The 24,080-nt window shown below is 45.3% G+C and overlaps 1 protein-coding gene across 3 annotated transcripts in view; it reads left to right on the forward strand.

Annotated features, from left to right (window-relative positions):
* TEX2 (testis expressed 2) overlaps positions 1-24,080 on the forward strand; it is a 59,823-nt gene that overhangs the window by 13,574 nt on the left and 22,169 nt on the right. For all 3 annotated transcript variants that reach the window (XR_004384182.1, XM_032870839.1, XM_032870840.1), the window contains exons 2-5: positions 5,829-6,029; positions 6,969-7,308; positions 8,769-9,016; positions 19,764-19,910. Coding sequence is in view for 2 of the 3 variants with exons in the window: in XM_032870839.1 (XP_032726730.1) it covers positions 5,829-6,029; positions 6,969-7,308; positions 8,769-9,016; positions 19,764-19,910 (936 nt within the window). In the remaining variant the exon portion in view is untranslated. The remainder of the gene's footprint in view (positions 1-5,828; positions 6,030-6,968; positions 7,309-8,768; positions 9,017-19,763; positions 19,911-24,080) is intronic.

Genomic DNA, 24,080 nt, shown 5'->3' on the forward strand with positions numbered 1-24,080 from the left:
TGTGCCTCTGTAACCTGTCTTCTTTTCTGCTAAAAAACAGAAGAATAAGCTAAAAACTTAATGTAAGTTTGTTTGCAAATTGAGTGTCTTAATAGCCTTATAGAACTGTAACAGTTTTCAAAAACTTTAGCCTTTTACTTAGATTACTTTTACTCTTATTCCTTAGTTTTTAAGATTGCATGTTAGCTTTTCTTTAAAGTTTATTTTTTTAGTAATCTCTTTACCCAATATGGAGCTCAAAGTCACGACCCCAATCAAGAGTCGCATTCTCTTCTGACTGAGCCTGCCAGGTGCCCCACGTGTTAGCTTTTTAAAGTGGTTTTGAATTTCTGAGATTGAATGTTGCATCTGGAGATTACTTAGACCATCTTCTCTCATGTAATTTGGTAGAGCACCTAGTAAAACACAGCATAAAACTGCTTATGTTGGAAGTGTCAGCAAGAGGGGCACCTGGCTGGCTCAGTCAGCAGCGTGTATGACTCTTGATCTCGGGGTCATGACTTTGAGTCCCATATTGGACGGACATAGAGATAACCTAATGTAAAATAAAATTTAGAATCCTGGAAGTGTCAGCAAGAGAAGAGAGGGGAATTTTGATCATTCTGCTTGAGCTAGGTGTCTAGGTTCAAAAAGGCAAAACCCACGAGTCGGCTGTGTGCTAATATAGTAGCCACTGGCCACGTGGGGCCATTGAGCGCTTGAAGTGCAGCTAGTTCGAACCAAGCCGTGCTCTAAGTGTGAAATATGTGCTGGATTTTGAAGACTTAGTACAAAACAAAGAATGTAAAATATAATCAATAATGTTAATGTTATGTGTTTACATGATAATATTTGGATACACAGTTGACCGCTGAACAGTGTGGGAGATAGGGGCACTGACCCCCTGTGCAATTGAAAATCCTTGTATAACTTTCGACTCCCCCAAAACTTAACTTCTAATAGCCTATGGTTGACCAGGAAGCCTTACCACTAACAGAGGCGATTAACACGTATTTTGTGCAGTTATGTATTGTATACCATATTCTTAAAATAAGCTAAAGAAAATATTAAGAATGTCATAAGGAAGACAAAGTAAATGTACAGTAGTATACTGTATGTACTGAAAAAATTCTGTGCATAAGTGGACCTGCACAGTTCAAACCCATGTTGTTCAAGGGTTGACTGTATTGAGTTAAATAACATAGTTTAAATTAATTTCATCTGCTTTCTTGTTTTTTTTAATTATGGTTACTAGACAATATAAAATTATGTATTTTCATGGTGCGTATTTATGGTTCATGTTATATTTCCATTGGACAGTGCTTCCCTGCACAGTTCTGCATTTTCTGACTTATTAGGAAAGGCAAAATGAAAGCAATTGGAGAGAAACAGCCTTTTATTCCCAAATGTCTCTTGTTCATAGATCAGTTAACCTGTGCAGTCTCAGAGTTTCAAAAGGGGAGACTCTCTACAGCTCACATTACTTTATTTCTCAGAGACTCTCCTGTTATTTGAGAATAACTTCATAATATGCCTAACTTTTTTTGCTTCCTGCCTTTCTAGTCTGGTGATGATGACAACTATAATGCTGGGTATTTTGTCCAAAATTCCAGTGTTGTGTTACTTCTATTGACTTTTTTACATGTCCATATACTTAGCGAAATAAACCTCCCCGATTTCACATAGCTAGAAAGAAATGAAAAATCTTTTATATGGAGATATTATTGTAGAAATGTTTGACATGTATCAAATTATGATTATCATAACTCAAGAATCAGAGGAAAAAAAGGTTTAACATCAGGTAAGATGTAATTATGGACCGCAGAGAGGCTATCTCACATGCCGTGTATCCTCAAAAACCTCTATTCTAGGCAGGAGATGTACACTCAGAGTGGAATAATTCAAGAAGAGCCATCCCCGGTGGGGACTGTATGGCTAAATGGCTCGTAAGTGACACTGATAGAAGTGGCTATTTTAATCTCATTGTCATTCCCTGGCCCTAAGAAATTCTTCAGCACCAGCCCTTTCATCCTTCCCTCTACGGATTCTTCTTGGTTTTAGTAGCTCTGCAAGTAAATACAGCCTGACCTTTGAGCATGGCTCTGAAGCAGGCCAGAAAAATCAGATCTGCTTCAAGTTCTTTATTAATCTAGTTGCCTTTAGAACTTTCGGCCTAGTATAAACCCATTTAGGTAAGAAAGTACTTTCTGCAACCAAAGTGGATAAAAAGAAAACTGGATTATATGCCAGGAGATCTTTAGCAAAAATGTTGTTTGAAACATTTTAGACAAACACTTTTTAAAAAGACAAATATATTTATAGAAAATGCATATTTTTTTTTTTTTTTAAAGATTTTATTTATTTATTTGACAGACAGAGATCACAAGTAGACAGAGAGGCAGGCAGAGAGAGAGAGGGAAGCAGGCTCCCCGATGAGCAGAGAGCCCGACACGGGACTCGATCCCAGGACCCTGAGATCACGACCCGAGCCGAAGGCAGCGGCTCAACCCACTGAGCCACCCAGGCGCCCGAAAATGCATATTTTTTATAGTATACATGGAACATTCACCAGATACACCATATACTGGGCCATAAAAACTTAACAAATTTAAAAGAACTGAAATTACAAAAAGCATGTTCTCTGACCATCATGAAATGGAACTAAAAATCAGTAACAAAAAGATATCTGGAAAATTCCCACACAGTTGGAAATTAAACAGCATACTTCTCATTAGCCTGTTGGTCCAAAGATAGTCACAGGGGAAAGTAGAAAATATTTTAATCAAATGATATTGAAAATACAACATATGAAAAATTGCAGCTGATGCAGTGCTTAGAGGGAAAGTAATAGCATTAAGTGTTTATTTTAGAAGTACAAATTACCAATATTAGGACTAAAAGAATATTACTAGACTCTACAGATTTAAAAAGCATAATAGGGAAATATTACAAACAACATTATGCCCACAGGTTGGGCAACCTATATGAAATAGACAAATTCTTTATAAGACACAAGCTACCAAAGCTCACTCAAGAAGAAATAGATAGCCTAATTTCCAGTAGAAATTGAATAAATTGAATTCATAGTTTCAAACCTTTCTATAAAGAAAACTCCAGGCCCAGATGGCTTCCTTGGCAAATTTACCCAACCTTTTAGGAAGAAATATTTTATACAAACTCTTCCAGAACATAGGAGAAGGAACACTTCCCAACTCATTTTATGAGGCTAGCTAATATCGAAAGATATTGCAAGAAAACTGTAGACCAATTTCCCTTATGAATTTAGGGGGACAAATGAACAAAGTATTAGCAAGCCAAATTCTGCAATGTAAAAAAGGATAATATTAGTACTGTGCTGATAAAATGGCTCTCTGGATCAAAGGGAAGCCCTGTTTGTACTTTTCACTGATTTCCATGATATAAAAACTTCCACCAAAAAACAAACAAAAAACAAACAAAACTCTCCCACCATGGCCAGCTGTAAGCTACCAATGTGAGGCCCCTGACAACGGAATCAGGAAGAAGCGTGTAGAATTAGCTCTCATGAGCTGGTGGAACCCAGCTTCAGCACATCATGACCAATACCTAATTTTCCCAAGAATGCAAGACTGGTTCAACATTCAAAAATCAATGAATATACTTTACCATAATAACAGACTAAGGAAAAAGACAAAAAACTATGAACCAAAGAGTGTCCTTAGTTCTATACTTAGCGAAATAAACCTTCCCAAACTGATGCTCCAACTGTACAGTCCACTGCAGGCCCCACTGTCTTGCTTGTCCCTCTTTTCATTTCATTGCTCTGATCATTGAAACATCTAGATTACACCCTCTCCCTGTCACCACGCGCTTGGTCATTCAACACTTTAATAGATGCAGCGACGCATTGGGAGGAGGGAGAGCTACTCCTAACTCATGCAAAATGGAAAAAAAAAAAAAGATATATAAAACTATGTAATTGTCTCATAAATTTCACAGGTCAAAACTTAAGTGTGAGACCCAAGTACTCACTGTGGAAATGGCCATTCTTTGAAAAGAAGGACATTCCCAATTGCATTGTGATTTTTGGTACCTCTCTGCTCGGTTCAAAAACATTTCTGAAATGAGGGGAGTAGAGGGGCGCCTGGGTGGCCCTTCAGTTGATTGAGCGTCAGACTCGATTTCTGCTCAGGCCATGATCTCAGGGTCGTGAGATTGACCTCATTCAGTGGGGAGTCTGCTTGAGAGTCTCTCTCTCCCTTTCCTTCTGCCCCCCGCTACCATGTGCACATGCTCTCTCTCTCTCTCTCAAATAAATAAATCTTTTAAAAAAGGAGAAGAAGGGACACCTGGGTGGCTCAGTTGGTTCGGCAGCTGCCTTCCGCTCAGGTCATGATCCCGGCGTCCTGGGATTGAGTCCCACATCGGGCTCCTTGCTTGGCGGGAAGGCTTCTTCTCCCTCTGCCTCTGCCTGCCATTCTGTCTGCCTGTGCTCGCTCGCTCTCCCTCTCTCTCTGACAAATAAATAAAATCTTTAAAAAAAAAAAAGGAGAAGAAAATGAAGAGTATGGAAGAGAATCAATTAAAATTCCCTAGAGAGCTTCTTTTAAAAAGATCTGGGCCGGGACGCCTGGGTGGCTCAGTTGGTTAAGCAGCTGCCTTCGGCTCAGGTCATGATCCCAGAGTCCTGGGATCGAGTCCCACATCGGGCTCCTTGCTCATCAGGGAGCCTGCTTCTCCCTCTGCCTCTGCCTGCCATTCTGTCTGCCTGTGCTCTCTCTCTCTCTCTCTCTCTGGCAAATAAATAAATAAAATCTTAAAAAAAATAAAAATAAAAATAAAAATAAAAAGATCTGGGCCACTGTATCATCTGAAAAAGGACAGTGGGACAGGTAGAGTATTAAATGATGAATATTGATCATCCCTATGAGAGGAGCTTTACCATAATTTTATGGTGTGTCAGTCCTTACACTTTCATACGTGTGCTGTATGTGAAGATCAGTGTATACGTTCATTTATGTTGACTGGGGTTGGGGGGAGACGTGGGGCACAATTTTACTTACTTAAGTTACTATATCTCTTTGGATTGTGACATACTGTTGATCATATCTGTAATTTTTTTTAAGACTTTATTTATTTGACACAGAGAGAGGGAACACAAGCAGGGGGAGTGGGAGAGGGATAAGTAGGCTTCCCGCCGAGCAGGGAGCCCGATGTGGGGCTCGATCCCAGGACCCTGGGATCCTGACCTGAGTCGAAGGCAGACGCTTAACGACTGAGCCACCCAGGCGCCCCTGAACATATCTGTAATTCTTAATGCCTAATTTCTGATCATCTGCCTTACTGTGTGATTTCAGTGAGCTAGAAATAGAGTGGAAGGTCTCAGTCCTGGAATGTTAGCATTAGTTAGTATGATCTGTGAAATTCCAAAGATGGTTTGCAGGTGAGTGAGAAGAGGATGAGTTTGGCTAATTTAAGAAGACCAGGCTGGGTACTAGTGTTCACCCCGAGAGGAGGTTAGGCTGAAAGACTTGCTCTATTTACATGAATAAAACTTTTGAGTTTCCTGATTCGCTTGTTACCTTTTAAAAAAAGAAAGAAAAGAACCTTTTATTTAGAGAAATGGACATTATCATTAGTCCCCCATATCCACATTTTTAGTTATCAGAAACCTAGCAGTTTACAGCTCTACACTGATTATCCTTCAAACTTTGCACCCGTCTGAGCAACTCCCAGTCACCAGTGAATCGATGTTTGCGTCACAGTCAGGTTTGGTTTCAGTGTCCCATCGACCTCACTGGTCTTCATTTTTGTATCAAATAGGATTTCTGTTTACTCTAATTTTACTAATGGAAGTTTTTCTCCATCAGGGATGGATGAATGAGATTTACAACTATGATCCAGAAACTTACCATGCAACTTTGACACATTCAGTCTTTGTTCGACTTGAGGGTGGGACCTTAAGACTTTCAAAGCCCAATAAAAATATATCCAGGAGGGCAAGCTACAATGAAACAAAGCCAGAGGTTACCTACATCAGCCAGAAAATCTACGACCTTTCAGACAGCAAGGTGAGCCTGGGCAATTTGAGAAACCGAAATGAAAACAGCATTTGGAATCTTGATTGTTTTACTGCATTTTTCCTCCTCAAAAGGGCATGTGTGTGTAGTATGTGTGTGTGTAATTTCATGCAAATCACCCAAGCATCTTTTTCAATGTAGATTCTATTTCAGCAACTCTGAGTGGGGGCCTGAGAGTGCATTTTTATGAGCTTCCAAGTGATACCCTTGCTGCTGGTGGTCCATGGACCACACTTTGAGGACCGAAGGCATAACACAGTCATCTGACTGAGTTAACTTTTAACTTTTTCAGTCCAACAAAAAGCCAAGTGTGGTGGTGCTAGGGTAATAATGAGTGAGGACTCTGTATATGTAAAAATTATGGAGATGCAAAATAACTACATTTGGTAAGTGTTATATACTACTGTTGTTGAGAAATGTAAATTGTCTGTTATTCCAAAAAGCTGTAGGTATTCTCTTGTTATAACTCATGTGAATGATCTTTAAATTTACCTCAAATGACAGAAGTATTTAAAATAGTTTTTGTGTAAACTCACTCTTAACTTGAGAATGATAAACTTGAGCTTCATCTAGATCTAGTTTGATAAACTTTTTTTTTTTTTTCAAATGTATGGTTGGTCCAGGTCATGAAACTTAGTTGATGATAACCTCCTAAATAATTTTTGTGCCACTGTTACCTGAAGATTATAGATGCTTGTAACTCTTGCAGAATTGTTAAACATCTACTTCTGGAATGAGTTCGAAGAATAACAAGTCACTTCTAAAACTCTATCCCAGTTTCTATACTCACGTTGTAGATAGGTGGTAGCTGACACTCATTGTCTTAGTCAAAAAGGCTATAAAGTTTGCATTTGTGTTCTGCGTAGTATTAATGCACAGTGTGGCCAGTTCTTAATTTTGTATGTCAACCATCATTTCCCTTTCCCATAGATTTATCTTGTACCCAAAAGTCTGGCTCGAAAGCGAATCTGGAATAAAAAGTACCCCATTGGTATTGAGCTTGGTCGACAAGATGACTTTATGTCTAAGGCCCAGACTGATAAAGAGCCTTCTGAAGAAAAGCCTCCAGCTGAGCGAGAGCTGGGAAGCGAGGACCCCAAGAAGCCACCCCATCCTCAGGAGGGAACCCGATCTGGCCAGCGAGACCAGATACTCTATCTCTTTGGGAGAACTGGCCGAGAGAAAGAGGAGTGGTTCAGGCGGTTTGTTCTGGCGTCTAAACTGAAGTCGGAAATCAAGAAGGCCCCTGGTGTCTCTGCAAGTAAACCAGGTAATGACGTGTGTGCTAGATGCTCCGGTGATTTTAAAGGGTCCATAGGAGAATGGAGAGAGATTTCCAGGTAGGAAGGAAGGAAACCCACCCCAAACCGATGACCCTGTGCCACCTGAGGAGTGTTCTCAGGACCCATTCACCTTTTAGGCCGATCGCTATAACCCTTTGTACTGGATCATTTAACCCGTGAGGGAACAGCTTGCAGATGTGTGGGTTTTTTTGCCATCATTGTTTCCTTAGGGTTATATTTATTTGCACATACTGTGACTCCTCTGAGAGAAACATCAGGAGAACCCTGGTGAGGATAAGCAGGCTGGTGAGTCAGGACAGCATATCAGGCTAGTGTTCTCAAGCTCCTGGCCCCGAACAAGGTTCTCCAAGCCCCAGATCACCATAGAAATGCAGAGTCCTCTGGTCCCCTGACTCCCAAAATTTGTACTGATGAATGAGCCTCTGCTCATTTCCTGTCCCTTCTGCCCCATGTAGCCCACTTGCCTTCACTGAACCAGACATCCAGCGTTCCCCTGTCATCGCTTTTTGCATATGTTCCTCCCTCTACCTAGAATGTTCTTCCCCCACCTGCACCAGGAAAATGCCAGCTGTTTCTGAGAGGCAGCCCAGAGGACACGACCTGTGGAAGTCAGTCCTGGGGCTCTCTTGGGCAGAGAGAGCACCTCCTCCTTTGGTCCCTGAAAGCCCTTCAGTCACGCTTCAGTCACAATGGTTATTTTACAGAGCTGTGATTTATTTGCCTAGGTGCCCAAATTCAAGGGCAGGGATTATGTCTCATTCTTCTTTTCATGTGGAATTGGCCCAGGGAAAGTGCTTGATAAAAACCTTTTTTGAATGAAAGATGACAGGTCTGGAATTGCTGTGAGCTGTGGGTGAACAGTTAGCTTTCTGCCTGCTTTCCATTTGTCTGGGGGTGCGGCAGCTCGGTATTTGACCCTAAGTGATCACCAGGAAAAAAAAAAGGTACTTACTTACCACACGAACTTCATGGCTTTCAGTTCCTCTGAATTGTCTTAGAGAAGACTAAAAACTGTTCTAAAAATGAGCTATTATTAGAAGGGAAGGTATTTTTCAGGATAGGAAGTACCTTTATAATATAACCTTATTTTCTTTTTCTTTTTAAATTTTTTTTTATAAAGATTTTTATTTATTTATTTGACAGACAGAGATCATAAGTAGGCAGAGAGGCAGGCAGAGAGAGAGGAGGAAGCAGGCTCCCCATCGAGCAGAGAGCCTGATGTGGGACTTGATCCCAGGACCCTGGGACCATGACGCAAGCCGAAGGCAGAGGCTTTAACCCACTGAGCCACCCAGGCGCCCCTATAACCTTATTTTCTTAAACAATCGTTTGGTAGCATTTTCGTTGGTTGTCGACTTAGCCTGGTGAAGTTTGTTCGATGTTCCATTGACTTTGCGTCCTAACAGCTGGCCCCTTTCCGCTGTAGGGGTCCTGCCCTCGCACAGCAGGCACAGCAGCCCCTCGGGGCACCTGACCCACAGCCGCAGCAGCAGCAAAGGCAGCGTGGAGGAGATCATGTCCCAGCCGAAGCAGAAGGAGCTGGTGGGCGGCGTACGGCAGAAGATGCTTCTGGACTACAATGTGTACATGGCCAGGTGTGTCCCCCAAGAAAACCGAAGCCCCCAAAGGAGCCCAGTGCAGAGTGCGGAGAGCAGCCCCACGACTGGGAAGAAGGTAAAGCTGGCTGCCTGGGCTGCGGCTTTTCTGCTTTTCTACTCAAACTCGTTTCTGCCTACAGAAGCACTTCGAGCGCCTCCTGTGTACCAGGCCCTGCCCTAGGCACTGGGGACACAGTAATGAACAAAACAGACAAGGGGCCTTGCCCTCAGGGAGCTTGTGCTCTCAACAGGGAGACAGAAAGAAACAAAACAGCTGGTGGTGGCAAGGATTAAAGCCAAGTAAGAGAGGGTGAAAGGTGGCCAGACTGCTGTTTTAGAGTGGTGGTCAAGGAGGGCCTCCTTGAGGAGGTGACATTTGCACAGAGCTCTGACCAAAGTGAGTAAGTGAGCCATGGGGGTTATGAGGGTGTGAGAGGAGCCTTCCAGGTGAGGGGACCAGCAAGTGCCAAGGCCCCAAGGCAGGGATGTGGTTGGAGTTTTCAAGGAACCATGATGAGGCCGGTGTGGTGACGGTGAGCAGGGGACAGAGAGTGGGGCCTCATGGGTCAGTTCTGAGGAAGAGGGGAAGCACTGGGAGGGTTTTGAGCAGGGAGTCATGTTGATCTATTTAAGTCTAAAAGTGACTGTCTATGGAGAGTGGGCAGGAGGAAGAGAGGAGGTGGGGGGCGCTTCCGGCCGTGGGCGATGGGGCTGTGATGAGGGTCAGCAGCAGGTGGTGGAACAGCTCGGGATCTGTGTCGGAGGGGAAGGGCTGGATCTGCTGGTGAATTATGTGTGGGACGTGAGAGAGCCAGAGGGGCCAAAGATCACTCCTAACCTTTGACCCGAGCAAGTGGGCAGTCAGTGGGAAAGTTCTCAGAATCGTTAGTAATAGAGGCTGGATTCCCGAGTTACCTTTGTATTCTCAAATTCTCAGACTCATTAGCAATGTCCAGGGCTTTTGAAGATTTGCCATGAGCCTTCTTCCCACAGCGTAACCAGCTGGCCGTGGACTCAGCATCATCTGCAGTGAGATAACTAAGCTGCCATGTGCCAGCCTCCGTGAGGCCCTGTAACAGAATGCCTCTGCCCCCTTCAGCAGCCTTGCAGATGAGATGCTCTTCTCTCCACTCTGTCAGTGGAGAAGCAGGTTCACACGGGTTAAGTAGCTTAATTTCACAGTTACCAAGTGGTGGCATGTGTAAAACCAGATGATACTCGCAGGCCCCCAGCTCCCACCACTGACATTTTGGTGGGCATTCGGAAGCTGTGCTGGCCGTCAGGCCGTCTGCCACTACCGCACTCGCCCTCTTAGCACCCAGCCAGCCCATGCATACAAAGCCAGTTCCCTACTGGAGTGTCTGGCCTCTTCCAGTGGCTGTACCTCTGCTCTTAATGGGAAGCACTGGGTGCCTTCCTTGTGCTGTTAACCCGTTGCGGGCTTTGATTCATTCCGTTGATCCTCTCCAGTGGGGAGGAGGTCCCGAACCCTCATCCAGCAGACTTGGTCAGGCCCAAAGAGACCCTCTGGCTCTGCTGGCCCCTCCCCCACTGCCTCTACCTTCTGACCTAAGTAACCAACTAGGGTGGGAGGTAGGCCTTCCTCTAGGCTGGAGTTGGGTAATACCAAACTATTCTGGAAATGTCCTGTTTACCACCTGTGAACCCCCCTACCCCAAACCCCTTTTCTCCCTGGGTTGTCAGCATCTGGACTCTCATCACATTGAGGGAGGTCAGGAGGAGCCATGTAGACCAGTGTATTTCATGAAATGCTTGCTCTTTAAAAGAGTTCCTTAAGTTAAAAATATGAAAACAAAACCATGTTTTAGAAAATCATGTCCTCAGTGTGTGTTGCATGTGCTTGTCGTGTCAACGCTGGAGTTTCTGGAAGCCCCAGGAGGCGCTGGGAGGCCCCAGTGGCCCATAACCCAGCCCCTCGACCCAGCATCCCTGTCCCCCCGGGGGCTTCTCTAGTGCAAACGTCCTTTCTGAGTCCTTGGCATTTACCTCTTTAAGCACCAAAACATGTTTTTCCTTTTCTAAGTCTGATGAAAATCTTTAAAAACCACATTGCATTTCCTGACCCCCTTAGGCAGAGTAGACAGAGAGGACTTAATCTTGATAATTTAAGGACTTAACAAAACAAACAGAAATTCAGGCTTGTCGGTCATGCAGGCCTGCTTGAGGTCACAGGCCTTTCAGCCCCATGAGAGAGCCACCCCAGGCTGCAGATTCTGCATAGTTTCTCTCGATTGTCAGCTGGCTGCTGTTGGTATATGTCCTTCTAGTTGCTTCTCCTTGAGTGCTTATCCCCCTCCCCCACCCCTACCCTAAATGTAACCATTCTAGTCTGTGTGGGCTAGGAAACCAGAAAGCCAGAACCGTGCGCTTCGAAAGGGGGCTTTGGAAGAAGGTGCGTGAGGTCTGGTGCTGGGATCCTTCATCCACGTGGCCTGAAGCATGTGTGGGCCGTGTCCTGCCTCTCAGGGGTGGTCTGCTGCTTGAGACGGTCTTGACTAAGGTACGGGCATTTGTTGTAGTTAACCATTACTGCGTAACAGCCCCAGAAGTGGTGGCCTAAAACCCTACCAGCTGCTCATTTTGCTTACCTGTTTGTAACGTGACCAGGCTTGGCAGTAAAGGCTTCTGTCTGCTCCATACAGTGTCAGCTGAGGCGGCTCCGAGGGGTGGGTTTGGGGGGGCTGGAGGAGCTGCTCCCACGATGCCTCACTCCCGTGGCCAGCCCACAGATAGATGCTGGTTGCTGGCTGGGAGCTCACTTCTCCATGTGGCCTGGGCTTCCTTCGGCAAAGTCTCCCTCGAGAAAGAGCCAGGCGGACACCGTAGCACCTTTTATGACCTAGTCTCGGAAGTAAAGTGACGTCACTTCTGTCAGGCTCTATTGGAGCAGTCAGCACACCTTCCCAGGTTCGGGGAGGGGCAGAGGTTCTCCTTGCTGAAAAAGTAGCAAATTCTTGGAAGAACATTTGGGGTGGGAAATATCGTGGCACTGTTTTTGGAATGGAATATCTGCTACAGTTTCCTCCGCTACTTTGATTACTCTTCACGCTTTACGGCAGGTTTTTTTTTTTTTTTAAAGATTTTATTTATTTGTCAGAGAGAGAGGGAGAGAGAGCGAGCACAGGCAGACAGAATGGCCGGCAGAGGCAGAGGGAGAAGCAGGCTCTCCGCCGAGCAAGGAGCCCGATGTGGGACTCGATCCCAGGACGCTGTGATCATGACCTGAGCTGAAGGCAGCTGCTTAACCCACTGAGCCACCCAGGCGTCCCTTTAAGGCAGTTTTTAACTAATTTTATTTCTTATTAACTTTGCTGTTTGAACACACGAGGACATTCTCCCTCCATTTTTAACTTGTTATGTTTTGTGCATGTGGAACATTAATGTGGTTGCAGAGATCGAAGCTGGACAAAGACGTTCTCAGGAAAGGGCTGTCTCTCCCACCCTATTTCTTCTATTCTTCCATGCCATTCCCACTCATGCCTCTGAAGTAAGCCAGTCTCCTTAGTCTCTGGTTTATCCTTTCTGCCTTTATTTTCCCTTCTGCCTCAGTCAAATGATAGCATATTATGGATCCTCTTTTGAACATTACTTTTTTCGCTTCCTGGTACATTCTGGAAGTCACTCCACATCAGTTCATAGAGGCCTCTCCCTCCTCTTGTTTTTAAACAGCTGCCAGACTTGCTCCATTGTACAGATGTTTCATAGTATAGTCATTCTCCTTTCATATGGGCATCTAGGTTTCCAGTATTTTGCAATTACAAATAATGCTGCAGTGAATAATTTGTGAACTTGTATTTTTGTGCCATTGGCAGTGTATCTTCAAGGTTAGGTATTTGTTAGGTATTATCACATTCCCTTCTGTAAGGGTTGCACCCGTGTTCATTCCCACCAGTAGTAAGAGTGCCTGTTTCCCCACAGGGTCACCAAATGTGGACCCTTTGGATGTGGTCAGTAGTGTTCATCCTTCCTGCCAAAGACTAGGCCAGGTTATTTCTTAGAGTCCATATCACCTCTGATATCATAAGTCCAAGAGAAACTCACTTTAGTGCTCAGAGACACAAATGAACCTTTGACATCTCTTCAAGTGACACTGTCCCACCATCAGTGTTGGCCACCAGCCAGAGCTCACCCAGAGGGAGCTTGGGACACAGCTCTAGCCTTTGTCTCAGCTTCTCCTCTCCCCTCTCTCCCCTGCTGCTGCCTCTTGTAGGCCATGGTCAAAGCATCGCTTACCCTGAGGGCTCCAAGTCTAATGGCAACTTCTGCCCACTGGGCCTCCTTTCTCGCATGTCACCCAGTGCTAAACTAGGTTTGGACAAGAATGGGGCCACTGGTGCACAGGAGCCAGACTGATGTTAAAAACACCCAGGATGTAATTAGTAAATGCAGATGAGGTTTGTGTTAAACAATGCTGAAATAATTTTGGTGATTATTCTTACTTATAATAATTAAAAACATATTCAGGGGATTCTGCATATTGAAACCACTTTGGAGCTCAAAATTGGAATTATAAAGTCACTATTTTGGAGGAAGGGCCTGATTCTTCAGATGTTTAGTGCTCAGTGACCAGTCACTGAGCCCTGACTTGCCCTTGTGACTGCTTTGTCCCACTGCCACAGGCTGTGCAAGCCTCCGAATCACCAAACCCCTATGGTATTGGCACCATTTTCTCACCCTTCAGAATAGTTGAGAGACCGTGAGGCTGGCAGAAGAGACCAGAGCTTTATTGTCTTGTCAAGGTAGTCTTCTTGGTTAGAAGAGGAGATTTTAATAGTAATTTAGAAAATAAGAAAATAAGGAGACTCTCTTTTGAAGCTATAAGTTTCAAACATATATGTTCGAAAGTTTCAAACACTATAAGTTTCAAACACTATACGTTAACTAATTGAATTTAAATAAAATAATTTTTTTTTTAAAGAGGAAACTCTCTTTTTAAAAATGTCTAAAGGTGGCATAGTATTACCCCTAGTGTGGTCACCTCAGGAAGGGAGACCGCACAGGCTGCCTGCAGATTTGCTCAGGGGTATGAGGCCAGGGAGGTTGCTAGTTCCGAAGTGGCCTGGCTAGGAGAGAGGACCATCGGTGGGGTTGGGCTATGTCTGTGCCCCAGGCAGGTGCAAGACCCTGATACTCAGATTGTGCCACACACTTCCCATGTTCTTTATCCAGCGAAGATCCTAAATGTTTAGAGATAATGTAGGCTTCCCAGGTTTGGAGAGTTCTGTCTTCATTATTTCTAGTTGTACTAATTATCTTGTTACCCATAAACTGGATCATGAGATATTACTCCCTGTTTGCTGTTATCAGAACATGAGAACCCTAAGAAAGCAAATAGGAATCAAACAGAAACCAGGAAATCTTAATTGGCGGAGTGTTTTTCCAAGGCTTCCCCTTTCCTGAGCAAAGTCACCTTTTCAAACATTTAAAAGTAGACTTGGAAAGTGCTCCTCGTACAGTGAGTAAAAAATATGAAGCCATAGAGCCAATTTAAGCTAACATTTTAGAAAGGACCAAGAATAGAGTGCCAAGGCAATTCAAGGAGCAGGGAGGTGGAGGGAGAGAATAATCTTCAACAAGTGGTGCTGGAACAACTGGTATCCACATGGCAAAAGAATGAAGTTGGACCCCTACCTCATACCATACACAAAAATTAACTCAAAAGGATCATAGACCTCAGTGTAGGAGCTGAAACTATAAAACTCTTAGAAGAAAACGTAGGTGTCAATCTCTGTGGTTTGAGCTTAGGTAAAGCTTTCTTAGTTAAGACACCCAAAAGTACATACAACCAAAAAAATTTAAAAAAGATAAAATAGGGGAGCCTGGGTGGCTCAGTGGGTTAAAGCCTCTGCCTTCAGCTCAGGTCGTGGTCCCAGGATCCTGGGATCGAGCCCCGTGTCGGGCTCTCTGCTCGGCGGGGAGCCTGCTTCTCCCTCTCTCTTTCTCTGACTGCCTCTCTGCCTACTTGTGATCTCTCTCTCTGTCAAATAAATGAATAAAATCTTAAAAAAAAAAAGATAAAATAGATTTCATCAAAATGAAAAACTTTTGTACTACATACAATACCATTAAGATAGTGAAAAGACAACCCGCAAAATGGGAGAAAATTTCTGCAAATCATTTATCTTATATACTAGTACTTAGAATAAACAAAGGATTCTTAAAACTGAATAACAAAAAGGTAAATGACCCAATTAAGAAATGGGCAAAGGGGAGCACCTGTGTGGCTCAGTCCGTTAAGTGTCTGCCTTCAGCTCTAGTCATGATCCCAGGGCCCTAGGATCAAGCCCCTCATTGGGCTCCCTGCTTAGCGGGGAGCCTGCTTCTCCTCCTCCCTCTGAGCGCCACTCCCCCTGCTTATGCATGCGCGCTCTCTCTCTCTCTCTCCCCCTCTGTGTCAAATAAATAAATAAAATATTTTAAAAAAAAAAGAAATGGACAAAGGATTTGAACAGACATTTCTCCAAAGAAGACCTACAGATGGTCGGTCCATAAGCCTAGAAAAGATACTCAGTCGTTACTCATCCAGGAAATGCAATCAAAACTGTAATGAGATACCACTTCACAACCTCTAGGATGGCTAGAATAAAAGAGGTAATAGCAAGTATTAGGATGTGGAGAAAGCTTTGTGTGTTAGCGGTGGGAAGGTAGAATGATGCCGCTGCAGTGGAGAACGCTTTGGTTGTTCCTCAAAGTAAACACAGCTATACGATCTAGCAGCTCCCCCTGTAGGTGTCTGGCCAAGAGAAGTGGAAACCTACTAATGCCCAAAAATTTGTACACAAATGTTCATGGCGGCATTATTCACAGTAGTCAAAAGTGGAAGCTACTGAAACGTCCGTCATAAGTGGATAAAGTGTGGTATATCCACACGATAGAATGTTATTCTGCGATGAAAAGGAATAGTGTGCCAACACCTGCTACAACACGGCTAAATCTTGAGAACATTATGCTTATGAGAGAAGTCAGTCCCAAAAGAATACATATTGTATGATTACATTTTTTAAAAAAGATTTTATTTATTTATTTGACAGAGAGAGAGATCACAAGTAGGCAGAGAGGCAGGCAGAGAGAGGGAGAAGCAGGCTCCATGCTGAGCAGAAAGCCTGATTTGGGGCTCGATCCCAGGACCCTGAGATCGTGACCTGAGCTGAACAGGCAGAGGCCCACTGAGCCACCCAGGTGCCCTGTATGATTCCATTTATATGAAATGTCTAGAATAGGTGCATTTTCAGAGATAAATTAGTTTGCCTGGGGCTGGTAGGCACCTGGTGGTGGGGGTGGTGGGGACAGTGGTGGCAGGGATGGAGTTGGGGAAGAATGGTAGGTAACTGCTAAGGGATACAAGGTTTCTTTGGGGGGGTAATTCAAGTGTTCTAAAGTTGATGATGATGGCTTCACAACTCTGTGAATATGATAAAAACCATAGATTGTACTCTTTAAATGGGTGAATTGTGTGTTATATGAACTATATTTCCATAAAGCTGTAAAAAAAGATACAAAACTATGTTAACGTGATCCAATTTTATTTTTTTTCAAGTTCTGTATGTATACATTGAAAAAAGACTGATAGTAAACAGAGGAAAATGTTTTATGTATTATATTTGGATAGTGGGATTATGGGTATTTCTTGCAATAAATATGTACTGTTTTTATAATTGGGGAAACAGGTAACAGACCTGGGGGAAGGGTCTTCAGTTGTGCCTTCTCCTGGACCCAGCAGTCCTTTGTGGAACCCTGGTACCACATTTGTTGCAGGAAAGATTACACCAAAAAATTAAGTAAATTTGTACTTTCCTCTGGAGGTTAGCTTTTCCTAAACTATATCCCAAGAGCTACTCAGACAGTCATAATAGGCTCCTTCAGCTTCAGGCTGTGGGACTCTCTACACCTTTTTTTGGAAGCCATTTTGAGAAAGGTACCCTATCTAAACGGATCTATATAGTTGAAATGGTGAAATGAATATTCTTCTCACATTCCTTCCTGCAGGCAAATGGCAGTGTTAGGAAACATAGGCATATTTATTCTTTAAGCTCTCAAATTTTTTTGACACTCATTGGAAGTGAGTTCTTTCTAGTAGCCCAGTGAATCCAGATTTTGTTCATAAAGCTGCTTTGATGCATTGTCAGTGTTCTGCTGCTCTTGGGTTTTTCTTTGTTCCCAACGAGTCTGTGGAAAGAAGCCTGTAGAAGGAACTGTTGAAAAGAAAAAACAACCTGCTTGTCAGTTATTTCAGAAATGTGTTTCCACATCATATGTCTTTGGCTTGGACATAAATTGTGAAATAGCCTTTGTTTCTTGCTATTTTGTGCTCAGCCTGCTTGCTGTGAATATCCGGGTTTGTAAAGAAAGGTTAATAGAGGGTAGACTCTTGAGAGGGGAAAGTGACCGATTTTCTTGGGTTACCTCCAGATCAAAGCAAGACACGCGCTGCTTTGTGTGGCCACAGCTTGGCACTACCGAGCTACCTGGGGGAGGAGAGCATTGTCCTTGGATGGGTGTTTACTCAGAAGATTGTGTAGACCATCAGATGTGACTCAAAGACTATAACCTCAGAAACGCTAGACCACATCCCCTCAGAGGGTGGGGCGCAGATGTTCAGGCAGAGAGAAAAGTGAGTCTAAGAAACACGTACTGCCTGTGACATGAACAAGTGCCTAATGATCCCAGACATCTGCTCTTGCATCCGGGACCTGGTGGTAGAAGCGTTTGGGTGAGGGGCGCCTGGTGGGCTGCATCGGGGGGGAGGCATGCGACTCTTGATCTCAGGGTGTGACTTTGAGCTGCACGTTGGGTGTAGAGATTGCTTAAAAATAAAATCTTAAAAGTCTTGGTTAATATAAAAAGATAGTACAGCACTAGGGAGCATAGAGGTGCTGTATAGCCATTGAAATGAGTGAGGGAGAGCCATGTCTTCTGAAATGGAATGACCAACATGTATTGTTTTTTAAACCGGAGTTTAATTTTTTTTTAAAGAGACTCCCCAACATACATAAGGGAGACCTGTGAAAATACCTGAATTTGAAGGACTCCTAGAACATAAAATATCTCCCCTTACACGGGATAACGTTAGATTAAAAACCACAGGCAAACTCCCAGACCCCCAAAGGGAGAGACGGCGCATGCTCTGAGAAGACTAGTGGACAGGTGGGTGCTGGGCAGTCCAGGAGCCCCGGCGCAAGCTCAGCGACCGCTTCAGACCTCCAAACTCCAGGCTTCAGAAAAATCACACACGGGAATGTGCCATAGACCTTTGGGGTACTCGGAAGTCATCAAATCTCCGAGGGTCAAGTCCATGAGCACCAGGCCACCTGGGTACAGTTCCCCTGGCCTGGGCACACGGCTGCCCACCAGAGATCGAGCAGGCATGAGCACACACTTAAAAGTGTGGAGATGACAAGGGTGTCTGATATGTGTTACAGCTGCAGGCAGCCCATGAGGGCAGGGTAGATGCATTTGTACGAACCACAGAAGGAAGAGAAAGGGTAAACAATTCGTTGATATCTGCTTTTCTAGGTTTGTTGGGTTTTTTGGTTTTGGGTTTTTTTTTGTTTTGTTTTGTTTTGGTCCTTGCTTTCCAAGGCTAATTGTTTCTGTGAGGACTAAGTCTAATTAGAGACCTCGGCATAAGGAAAGATCTGTCACACCAGGTGCCTATCCCACCGCCACCTCCTTCCTCCCTTAGGACAGAGCAGGTGGAGATCAGGGAGAAGGAGGCTCTGAGTCAGGCTGTGCTGATGAACCAGGGGCCTCAGGCAGGACACTGCATGGTTCCACGTCCATTTCCTCATCCCTAAAATAGAAGTCACGGTTCCGTCTTTCTGGGGTATCATAAGATGGAAACCAGCAGCCTGGGAAGCGGTCTTCTCACAGGGCCTGGCACGGGGTCAGCAGCAGCAGCAGTGACCCACGTGGTGGTCAGCAAGCATTCCCCGAGCTTCCAGGTGGCTTGCCCCACACTCAGCGGCCATCACTGCCCACTTCTGTCTCCTGCTTCACCCCTCGGGGCCCTCTCCAGGCAAGAATCCCTCATCTGATGAGTAACCTGGGAAATCAGAGACGAACGTAGGTTTGCTCACACTGGCCATGTTAGATGTTTAAGACAGATTGTCCCTGGTGGAGGGGAGGCCCCGGGGGATGTCACCGGGCTGGGACTGGGGCGAACAGCTACAGGAATTTTCACAGAATTCCTGAGAACAGGTTCTCTCTAATCCGAGGCTGCAGTTCTCAGCCTCACCTGTTCATTACATCTGTGAGAGCGCTTCTGGGAATTTTGATACCCACTTAAATGAGTGTCTCTGGGTGTAGGGCCCAGGCACCTGTATTTTTAAGTAGCCCCTGCCCCTCGCCCCTGTGAGTTCACAGCCGACCGTCAGAGTCCTGGCCACAGGAGACTTTGGGGCCACACTGTGAGGACCAGCCTGACACTTGCATGTCCAGGGATTGTCAGCTGGAAGAAAGAGAGGCAGATTTTGATCAGAGGTGCCATGAATCAGAAGTGGGTACCAAGCTCATTTGGGAGGCAGGGCAATCTGGTTAAGCTAATCGTGTGAAATACTAGCTCCATCACAGGACGATTGGCAAGAAAAGAAAACAAAGAAGAGTTTTTATCTGGGGTGATGGCTTTTGTTTCTCCCTTTTTCTATCACTGACATAACATGAGACTGGTAATTTGTACGGAAGGAATACAACTGCCGTGGGCGCCCCTCTCTGTGGGGCGGGACCTTCAGTGACTTTGTAAAAATAAGCACCTGTCTTGTTCTCCAGTTGCTTTCCAGCTAATTTTGGTTCCTTTCTTCTGCCAGTTGCCAGAGGCCCCGCCCTCTGAGGAGGAAGAACGGGAAGCCTGGGTGAATGCCTTGCTGGGAAGAATGTTTTGGGACTTCTTAGGAGAGAAATATTGGTCTGATCTGGTGTCTAAGAAAATCCAAATGAAACTCAGCAAAATAAAGGTATCGTTTTCCACATAAGAGGTTTCCGGTTCCTCACATGTCTTGATTTAGAAGTTTTGTATCATTATATCCTAACTGAAAAATAACTTGGTTTAAAGCATATAACATGAGAACAATAACATACCTGAGCTGTGACCTTGGCCGTATGACTCACCGTACCTAGGGACTCAGTGAGTGTTCCTGTTTACTTTTTCCTTGGTGTTGCCCTCGTTGTTAGCCAGTTGTTAGCCATTCTCGGTGATAATTCAGAATCTGATTTGGGACAATGTGAGCTCTTGTAGCTGGTTTGTCATGTAGACCTCTATTATCTTGAAATGAGTAAGGAACTTAAAGTGTACTTCAGGAGCCCACCCAGCCTCACAGTCTGGGGGCCACAACATCTCTGCTGAGTAAAGTGCCAGACTCCAGACCTCTTTCCCAAGTCGTGCTCCCTCTCAAAGCCGGGAAAGTTAGCACGGCACTCTAAATGTGTCTGGGCCTGACCTTTACTTCTGGCCAGATGGTATTTTATTTTGGGCTCTGTCTTTGCTGAAAAACAATAGTCCTGGTGCTGATCAAGCCCACTCGGAAGTAAATTTAAACTGCATAAATATTCCTCACGATGGCCACTAAATGACACATTTAGTACCACCTCTGCCAACCCAGAGACCTCAGGTAGGTTACGTAGAAGTAAGTTTTTGACCCGGGAAAGACCCAGCCAAGGAAGAGTTCCTTTGGTCCCCAGATGAAGTTGCACAGTCAGCAGCTTAAATCCACGGATCTTTCTGGGTCATAGATACCTTTGAGACACAGAAACAAATGGATCCTTTCCCTAGAAAAATGCACAGTGATGCAGACTTTTGCCCATGACTTCGGAGGGTTCAAGGTCTCCAGGTTAGGAAACTGTGAGCTAAGGGAAAATTATATTAGAAGGAAAATATGGGCATGAAGGAGCTTCGATGTGGCTTTGGATCGTTCCTTTGGGTGACAAATCAAGCCCCTTAGGGCTCAGTCAAGCTCTGGCAAGTCTATCTGCCAGCTGCAGGCCGGTGTCCTCTTTTTCCTAACCCCTGAGGAAGAGGAGAGTCTGCGCTCTGAGCTGGTAGAGCAGATTCTGAGGCAGAATTTGGGGCAAAGATTTGGGAGGGTTCTGCTGACATGATTCCGCCTGTTGTTTTCAGGAAGATCAAGGGTAGAATGCACTCTGCTAGCCAGGTCTGGCGGGGGCGGGTGGTCAGGAAGCGGCAGTGACCCTCCCCTGTTCACAGACAAGCAGCCGAGCTGGGGCGCACTCTACCGCCTCCCCCTTTCTGGAAAAAGATGGAGAGCTTGATGAATTCCTGGGTCAAAACACACAAGCAGGGTTGGCGCTCCTCTCTTCCCAAAGACTGCTGCAGGCCCTTTCCTGACCATGAGGGCTGGGGGTCCCGGCAGGGGGAGGCAGAAAGCAGGGCACACCTCAACTCCAGACGGGACACTCCTGTTCCTGTTACACACATTCCAAAACAGACAGGGGTAGGGCAGCGTGTCATGCTTCCCTCAGGTGCCGGAAGCCCATGGAACCTCTGCCATCTTGGGAGAACGGTGGCTTCTTTCATCCCAAAGGAAGCTGAGGGAAAGTCTTGTATTTTCTTCTTCTCCCCCTTTGCTGGCCATGTGAGCTTTTCAGTTTGCAGACTTAAAACAGAGGTCAGAAGTGTTAGAAGGTGGGGATGGAGACAAGTGGCCTGGATCCAGGAGTGGGCTGTGCTCCCTCTGTCACCAGTCTCACACCTCCACCCTGACCTCAGTGCCCTACGAGACCAGAGGAGACCCTGGATGTAATGGAATGAAGAGATAGGTAACAGGCTGTTACTCTGGTTCTCAACCCACCGCCACCCCTGCCAAAAGGACTCTTATTATCACTAAGAGCCAAGTATTCTGGGAAGAAGGAAACCTAGTAGTGAGTGTTGGCTAATGGCCAGTGCAAGAGCCAGAATGGCTGGAGGAGCCGGAGCTGTCCGCTCTGACAAAGATCTCCCCTGTCCCCTGGTTTCCCCTGAAGGCCTGACATACGGAGAACTCTTTGCTGGCCTTGCCCTGCAGTCTCAGATTGTCACCCTCACATGTGACAGTGACTCATGGTGTGAAAGAGCAGAGCTGTGTGTGTATCTGATGCCCAGGGATGGTTTAAAACAAGCTGAGTTTCTGCCCCCACAGCAAGTACATTCCTGGCCTCAGCCAGCCCCTCCCAACACCGCCTTGGGGCTGTCAGTCGTCAGGGCTCTTGTGCCCTGTGTTAGCAAATGTTACTACTGCAGACAGCTTCCAGCAGTTCCTCCCACCAACCTGAGAATGTTCTATACACCTGAGTGTCCAGCTGGGTTCACTCAGGAGGTTAAAGAACATGCAGTGGGTTCTCGTCTTACTGTGGTGCCTTTGGATGGGAAGAAGAGAATTTCTGGTTGAAAAGAGCAGGAGTGACCTTTCGTTGCCTTTCCCTGCAGAGTAGGAAGGAGACTGACCAGACTAGGGCCTGGTCCTGAGAGTTTTGATTCAAATCAGTTGTGATTTGGAGGGGAAGGGTGCTTAGAGGTATCCCAGAATTTTGGAATCGGGCACCCAGGGGAAGAAGTAGGAAGCAGGCCCTTGTTCTACCTACTGGTGATTAGAGCTCAGCCCAGCCCTGCTGAGTCTGTCCCAGTCCCGGGTTCCTCAGTCTCTTCTTTGTCTTGGGTCCCTCCTCTGCCCTGGTAGGGACCACAGGGTGCAGGATGGGAGGGCTGGGAGGTGGCACAGGGCTCCGGGAATGCCATCACTGCGTTCGCCCCCTTTGCTCAGTGTCACGCTCCTGTTCCCACAGGAACCCAGCAGGCCCCTGACTTACTGGGTATTCAAGTGATACTAATAGACAGTCTGGGGCAAGGGTTCAAGAATTTGGCTACTTTCTTGACCAAGTAACATTCTGTGGGCTGATTGGGAGGCCAGTCACCACGTAACATTCAAGGCTTAGAGAAAGGTTTTCCAAACCCAGCAACTACCAATTCACAATGTGCATTTGAGTACTCTTTGGTCACGTTCTGTTCATCACAGACATTGTAACTGACCGACCCACCCCTGCAGAAAAGCAAAGAGGGAGTTCTCTGGTGAATCGATCGGCAAAGTGTATGTCTTTGACAACCGAAGAGCTCCAGCCAAAATAGGCATTAAATCCATGCCTGGCTAAATGCTGCCTCGTTTTATGGGAAATGTTCAGCATATATTTATTAAAAAAAAAAACAAAAACAGTTTGATGCTGGTAGAAAAACAGGGTGCTCATTACAGGTGCGAGTGTCGTGGGAATCTCATATTTAAGGACACTGCTGCAGGTTAGTAGGGAAAGTATTGGGTGTTCAGTAAGACGCCTGACAAGCCATTGGGGGGAAAAATTAAGGTGGATCTGTAATTATATCTTATACTGAAATGGGGAATGGACCACAGGTTTAAAAAAAATAACAATATATACACATACCTAAATTCAGGTGAAAGAAACAGATGAATTAATTCTGTAGTCTTGAGGCAAAGTAGAAATTTCTAAGCATGATATAAATACTCAAGTTATTTCCTTTAGAGCAGTTCCTACGACACTGTATTAGTTGGGGTCGCAGCAAGAAACAGATGGCACTCTCAAGGAGCGTCACCTGAGAGGAGAGTTCATTAAGGAAAGATTTATAAATATGTGGGCCAATGTAGAGAAACTGAAAGGGCTGGGGTAGGACCAAAGCTGGCAGCAGTGGGAGCTGTTAGTACTCCCTGTAGGGGCAAAAGTGGGAAGGAGTTACCAGACCTTGGGCAGCATGGCCGTGTGGAGGTTGGTTGCCTGTCTGACAGGAGCCATGGCCTTCAAGAGAGGGAGGGGACAACTACCTGACAACACTCTTCCGCATTACCTCCCATCTTCCCTGCCCATTGGTGTTTCCCATTGGCCAAGCAACCAGAAGCCAGAGGGCGGGAGAGCCCATCCATGTAATTTGCATAAACTAGCCTCTCAGGGGAACTCAGATCTAGGCTGGGGGCAAACAGAAAATGTCCAGCACTGGGTCAAAGGATGTGATTCTCTTTTTTCCCAAGGATTTAAATAAATATTGTGAGTTTGCCTGTCAGACATGCTGTAGCAATTTCTGAACTCCTCACTCGTCATCTAAGAGGGATCCACTGCCCCACATACTCTGG

This window comes from Lontra canadensis, unplaced genomic scaffold (genome assembly GCF_010015895.1).
Source record: "Lontra canadensis isolate GAN:19392208 unplaced genomic scaffold, GSC_riverotter_1.0 scaffold41, whole genome shotgun sequence".
Taxonomy (NCBI): Eukaryota; Metazoa; Chordata; class Mammalia; order Carnivora; family Mustelidae; genus Lontra; species Lontra canadensis.